We start from the raw sequence: 6,656 nt of genomic DNA, 5'->3' as shown, positions 1-6,656 counted from the left end.
ACATGACCCTGTGCAGTCTCCAGGACCATTGTCCAGAGAGCATCAGCGTGCACACATGACCCCATGCTTGTCATACTCAGCACAGATAGTTGACTTTTTTTTTTTTAAAGTTAAAGATGTTTTAAAGAATTCTGATGTAAAGCAGCTTATTTTGGTTGTCACTCTATGGATCTCGAAGGTGGGTCACACTGCATGTGCCTGCCCAGTCTCTTTCTCATAAAAGAATTTTATATTGACGGGGTTGTGGGCCTGGACCACATCACGTGTGCAGATGGCTTGCAGGAGTCCCTGCTCAGGATGTCTGGCTTGGGGACAAGCTCCTTGGCCTGCTGAGCCTTCTCACCTCAGAGTCTCCTCTTTAAAAAAGAATAGACATTTCTTTCTGAGCTTTTAGTTTGCCATCAAATTAATATTCATTGAAAAATTGTGTCTCATTTTGGAAATTTGTGAAATGATTTCAACCAAGTTGTTATAAAAAGTTTTTGTCATGTCCTGTGCAGTGACCTTTAGGCATCGTTCCTTGTTTATGAGAAGTGAGGTTGGAATCTTTGCCTTTTAAAGAACTTTGGTTTCCTGGATTCTTGGGTTTTGTTTATAGCAAACCCCTTCACCTTTCTGTTTCTGCCCCCCCCCTCACTGAGACAAAAGAGAGGAGCGGGAGCAGCACAGGCTTCCTTTTGTGGCCAGCTGTTGTCTCTTTGGTACGGAATGTATAGTTTGATATAATTTTAGTAAAAGATAAATCGTGGGTGCTGACGAGATGGCCCAGTGGTTAGGGCCACGGCTGCTTTCCTAGAGGACCTGGGATTCAAGGTCTCAGTGCCCGTGCAGCTCACAGGCTCTGTGACTCCAGCCTCTGGATCCCCTTCCTCGTCTCACCTGTGGGTCTCAGGTGCACATGTGGCGCAGGCAAAACACCTTCCACATAAAAATAAAAGTTAAAGATCTAGCTGAAAGATTTCATCAGAATGTTCAGAGATGCATGTGTAGGAGTATTGAAAAGTATCCAGGAAGCGGTAGTTTCCAGGTCGCGGTTCCCTTCCGGGGCTGGGGAGGTCATGTGAGGAACTGAACGTTGGGGCTCCATCAACTCCCCTAGTAGGTGGAGAGGTCCTTGTTCTCCATAGCTCTGTGCACACTGTCTGCTGTGCAGTGCACACGTCTTTATTACCTGTTTATTTAGCGGTTGTTTCTTAGTTCATTTGGGGACAGAGTCTTGCTATGTACCCAGGTGAGCCTTGAATTCACTAAACTGTCCAGGCAGACCTTGGACTCACATTGATCCTCCTGCCTCAGCCTCTTGATTGCTGGGATCACAGGCATGGGCCACCATATTTGGTTAAACCGTGTCACAGTATACCAAGCGTATAGCTAGTTACGTTTTAGTCTTATGGGCATCGTATATTTTATTCACTATTTATTGTACTTTTGGATGGGTTGAACTCAGGGCCCTGCATATGTTAGACAGCACTCAATCACCAAGCTATAACCCAGTCCTGCTGTTTGGTATATACAAAACATTGTATTTGACCATGTTTTTGTGTGACATGAACAGTGGTGTGTGACTGCATGCAAAGAACACAGGTGTTCGCCCGTCACAGTGTGACTGAGGTCATCTCCCTGAGCTCAGTCAGGGAACTGCTGTCCTGTTCAGATCTTTCAGCACAGACTGGGAAGGGGAAGCATTGGGTTCACAGCCCCACTGCTGTCTTTCCTCTCACGCGGTGCTGTGAAGTAGGCAACCGTGGATGCGGACTGGAGGAACTGAACACAGTGGTGACCCTAAAGTCAGACACCAGATAGTGTGGAAACTTGCGAGGCCTTGGCCTCTGCTGCGCCTTCACCTTGACACCCTCCTGTGGGGTGACTGCTGTCATTGTTGTTGAGGCCTTGGCGCTGTTGATAAGGCTGGCCTTGAACTTGCTCTGTGTCACTGCGTAGCCTAAAGCTCAAGGCTACCCTTGCCTCAGCCTCCCAAGAGGTGAGATGGCAGATGCCACCAATGGCCATTCTCACTTTTGTAAGTTTTTTGTTACCACTGAATTATTACGACATTAAATCTCATTTGTATATTTAAAAATCATGGTCTTAATATATGCATAATAAAATTTTGAAGAATTATTTTTAGGGGGCTGGAGAGAGATGACTCGGTAGTTAAGGGCACTGGTTGCTCTTGCAGAAGACGTGGGTCTAGTTTCTAGCACCCTGCGGTGGCTTCCAACTGTCTTTAACTCTAGTTCCAGGCGATCTAATCCCTCAGTCCCTAATCCCTGAACCCATCCATGTCCTGCATGGATATGGTCCACATATTTATGAGCAAAGCACTTACACACATAAAATCTTAAAATATTTCTTTTAAATTAAGTGTATGTGTGTATCCATGTGTGGGGTGTGTACACATTGACTTCAGGTACCTGTGCAGTCTGTACGGGCAAAGGTGTCGGATCTCCTGGAGCTGGAGTTAAGTTGTGAGCCGTCCAGTTTGGATGCTAGGAATTGAACTCTTAACCACTGAGCCACCTTTCCATATATGTGAATAGTATATGCATATACTGTGTACAGTATTATATAAGCACATTCAAACTGATTGCAGTGTTTGTAATATTTCCCCATGAGTTTAGGAATCAGACATGTGGTTTCAGGCAAACTGTTACCTGCCCAGGTTTCATTTCAGAGGTATTTTGACCCCCGTTTATCAGACACTTCTTCTTTTTCAGAGTCACGTTAAGTCGGTTGACTTGGGAGAAACCAACATAGATGGAGCCATAGGTGAGCAGCTGTGTTTGTTGTGTGTGAGCCATGAAGAGCATGCACGCGTGGACACCCGTGTAACGATCTCTCTGTGCTCCTAGGGATGGTGGCTTCCGAGGAGTTCATCAAGATCACCTTGTCCACCTTTGAAGCAGTGATACAGTACCCTGTTCTGCTGGCCAACTACCGCTCTACGGTCAGTTTCTAAAAAGCCCTTGGCCTTTGCTTGATAATCCTTGTGTGTACGCATCGGTGTCCATGTCTCGAGAAACTTCAGAAAAGCAGGGGGAGCTGGGGAAAGCTGCTTCCAGTTTTGTTGGTTGGGGAGGGGTAAATTTCTCTGACTGTTCCTTGACCCTCTCACGCCCTTTTCCTTGAGGCCAGAAGCACATTCCTGTGGGGGAGACTTTGCAGACACTGGGGATGTGCCCTCCTCTGTAGTGCTGGGGTTTCTGGCTCTCCTGGCTCCTGCTGTGCCCCAGCCCCTGCTGTGCCCCAGCCCCTGAAGAAGCAGCCAATGATTTGGGTTGTTTTTTCTGTAGTAGGAAGACATCTTGTAGACATTTTTCTACAGAGTAAACATTCTCTCGACATCTCCATTGCTGCTACAGTTCCCTGATCCCTGCAGACGGGTTCCACTTGGTGATGTGTTTGTTTCCAGTTGTTCCATGCGGTTGCTAATGCCAGCGTCAGAAGATGGCCTTTCTCTCTGGTGTTGGCCACATTGTGCCCCTGGCTCAGCTGTCCTGTGTCTCAGAAACTGCCTTGTTGGCACTGTGCTTGTCCTTTCCTCTCAAAGCCTTCTGTGTGCGGGCCTCCCTCCTCAGATGCCTCATGTTGGCCTCTGTGAGGAGCCTGCTGACTTTCACTGAGACCCTGTCAAACCACTGGCTTCTCTGCAGACATGCTTCTCTGTGTTCTGGGAGCCATGTGTGGCCAAGGCTTGGTGGAAGAGCTGTCGTTCACTACCTTAGAGTCAGATCCCTGCCTCGGCACAGGTCCATGCTGGGCCTGCAGGAGCTGGTGGTCCCTGGGAATTGTGTGCTTGTTTGTGTGTGAACCCCCGTCCCAGCCCATCACTTCCCATTGCAGACCCCCGTCCAGCAGTAGCTCTAAAAGCTCCCCACTGCCATTTCAAGCTTTAATGTTAGGATTTGGATTTTCTGTATCTCACCACAGTTTTCATGATAGAGTTGGTCCACATTCCCTATGTACACCTAACATAACAGGAAAGAACCAGTCATGGTGCTTTACCGGTGAGTCCCAGGCCTTTGATTGAGATGTCACTTATGGATCCTGTTGCCTAATGAACAATAACCCCATGGCTGATTTTTCAGATCCAGTGTTTATTAATATCTGTATTGCATTTAAATAGAAATTTAATTGGTGTGTTTTCTAATCACGAAACACGAGTGTGTTAATTATTGCCACTACAACATCAATTATGATAGAAAAGGTGTCGTAAGTTACCACTTTATAAAAAATGCCCTCTAAAGCCACAGCTCCTGGGAAATCTTGTAATTATCTCCTCTTGGGCATGACTGGAATGTGTGAGGAAAAGACCCACGCCCCAGGGAGCCTCTGATAGTTTTAGATTTCAGCTCATCCTGTTCAAGGCTCCTGATCGATACCTGCTCGCACAGCTAGCTGCGTTTAACTCTTGCCGAGCACAGAGCCAGCCCTGCTGCTTCTTTCGGGTGTCTAAGCCATTGAGCTCCAGTGGGGTCCCTGGGCTCAGCTCCAGCCAGGACAAACATCTTGTGGGTTACCTTATACTGAGTGGGGGCCTGACCAAGGAGGCGTCACTTAGAATAAGGCAAGCGCCAGATCCTCCATGATTGCCAGCTTGACACCGTGGAAGGCAAGGCTCTCCACAGGGAGCTGTCTAGATCAGGTTGCCCCAGGGTAGATCAGGTTGCCCCATGGACTTGTCTGTAGGGATTGACTTGATAATGGTAACTGTTGGGGTAGGCAACCCATTCCCTGGGTCTACATCCTGGCCTGCATAAAAGAGGAGAACATGAGTGTGAGCTAGCCCAAAACAGGATCGGGTGGCAGAGGGCAGTGGTCCTACTGGCCTCTTGTGTGAGTGTTTCTGCAAGCTTCCAGGAAGGGAAAACACTGGTTACTTTGAATCTGTCAAACGTGCAAAGCTGGGACAGCTTTGGGTTGGAGCCTTGGTCTAGGAGGAAAAGTGTTCTCGCTTCTGATAGCGTCTGTCAGCAACCTGAGACAATTCGGAGTTTCTTTTATTTGTAGTAAAGTTTATTTATTTCATTTATTTATTTATTTTTGTGGACCAGCTCTTTAAAAGCAGGGTGGAGAATTCAGTGAGCTGAGGCTTGCCACCCTCTGCACTGAGCCAGCCTGGGCTTGTGGCTGGATAATGCCTGCATGCGTGTGTGCGCATGCGTGTGTGTGTGTGCGCGTGCGCACGCGCACTAAGGTTTGCAGGATGTAGTGTGGATAGGGGACCCACAGGGTGTGGCAGCCCTAGGCAGTCTGCTGGTTTGTGCCTGGTTGTGGGAGAACGTGTTTCTTCAGCTGAGTGTGCAAGGGGAGTTAAGTGTTGAACGGGATGGGCAGTGTCTGCTGGAGTCAGAGGGTGTGTATGGCTCTGCTTGGCCTGGGTTAGAGTTGAGCAGGCTCCTCTCCCTTGGGAGAGATAGGTCGGGTTCACTTGCCAGGGTGACCTTGCCAGGAAGTGGACTGACAGGGCTGAGCAGTGGGGAGTGAAGTGCCCACAGGGGCATTCTGAGGCACTTGAGGTGGCTGTTTCTGATACGTTATCACGGAGGTGTGAAATTGTGTTGTACAAGCTGGTTTTGTTCTCTTTCTAGGAAAGGCAAATTACAGGTGAGGCGTGCGGTGGTCAGAGATGTTGACCGATTTCTGTTGACCGAGGTGCCTGTCCCGCCTGGTCCTGCGGCCGTTCAGTCCCAAAGCAATACACCGAAGTCTACATTAATTTTAAACTGATTGGCTCAGTAGCTCAGGCTTCTTATTAATTCTTATATCAGCCCATAATTCTTGTCTGTGTTAGCCACGTGGCTTGGTACCTTTTTCAGCAAAGCAGTCACATCTTACATCCTCTGTGTCTGGCGTCTTCTCTGTCTGGGTGATGACTGCAGACTGAAACTTCCCTCTTCCCAGAATTCTCATTGCCCCACCTATACTTCCTGCCTGGATACTGGCCAATCAGTGTTTATTAAAAATAATAAAAGTGACAGGATAAGAGACCATTGTCCCACAGCACTTCCCCCACCCTTTAAAAAAAAAGAACTCTGAATCTAATCTCCTTTGTTTAGCTTTTCTCCTGACCATTATCCATAACAACTTGTAACTAATATTCTAAACAAAGGCAAACATCCATAATCCATTTTTTTGGGAATGTGGGTGTGGTTTTCCTGCTGGTTGGGGGTGCTGATAATCTTATGAGGACCTAAAGACAATTTTGAATTATGGTCAAGTCCTAATTGGAATATCCTGTGAGTCTTGATCATCTCAGGCAGCAGTCTTGAAACTGTTCTGGATGCAGAACTCAGAGGAAATTGCAACAGAAATGTTCTGAAATGTTGGATCCTCTGGGCCATCTGCTCCTATTGGAGATTCTTCAGGGGATCTTCCTTGATCAAACCTCATTTTTCTTAGCCCAGAGTGAATCCACAACCTCTCATTTCCTGTGGAAACAATGCAAAACTTCTTCTCCAAAGTAACATACATTTTGACTTAAATTTTGAAGTCAAGGAATTTTCAAAATATATATGTTGGATTATTCCAACAGCATTTATAATCAAATGTCTTTTGGCAGCTGTTGCTCCTTCCTCAGCCATCAAACAATTCAATGACAACACAGAAACATACAGTATCCAGACTCTCTGTATATTTTTCATCTTTACAAGGCT

At 47.0% G+C, this 6,656-nt stretch overlaps 1 protein-coding gene across 1 annotated transcript in view; it reads left to right on the top strand.

Annotated features, from left to right (window-relative positions):
• Ulk4 (unc-51 like kinase 4) overlaps positions 1–6,656 on the top strand; it is a 288,608-nt gene that overhangs the window by 94,830 nt on the left and 187,122 nt on the right. The window contains exons 28-29 of the mRNA XM_026779110.1: positions 2,718–2,769; positions 2,853–2,947. Coding sequence (XP_026634911.1) covers positions 2,718–2,769; positions 2,853–2,947 — 147 coding nt within the window. The remainder of the gene's footprint in view (positions 1–2,717; positions 2,770–2,852; positions 2,948–6,656) is intronic.

This window comes from Microtus ochrogaster, chromosome 5 (genome assembly GCF_000317375.1).
Source record: "Microtus ochrogaster isolate Prairie Vole_2 chromosome 5, MicOch1.0, whole genome shotgun sequence".
NCBI classification, from domain to species: domain Eukaryota; kingdom Metazoa; phylum Chordata; class Mammalia; order Rodentia; family Cricetidae; genus Microtus; species Microtus ochrogaster.
The sequence above is the reverse complement of the archived record's forward strand: the minus strand, read 5'-3'. Positions and strand labels throughout refer to the sequence as shown.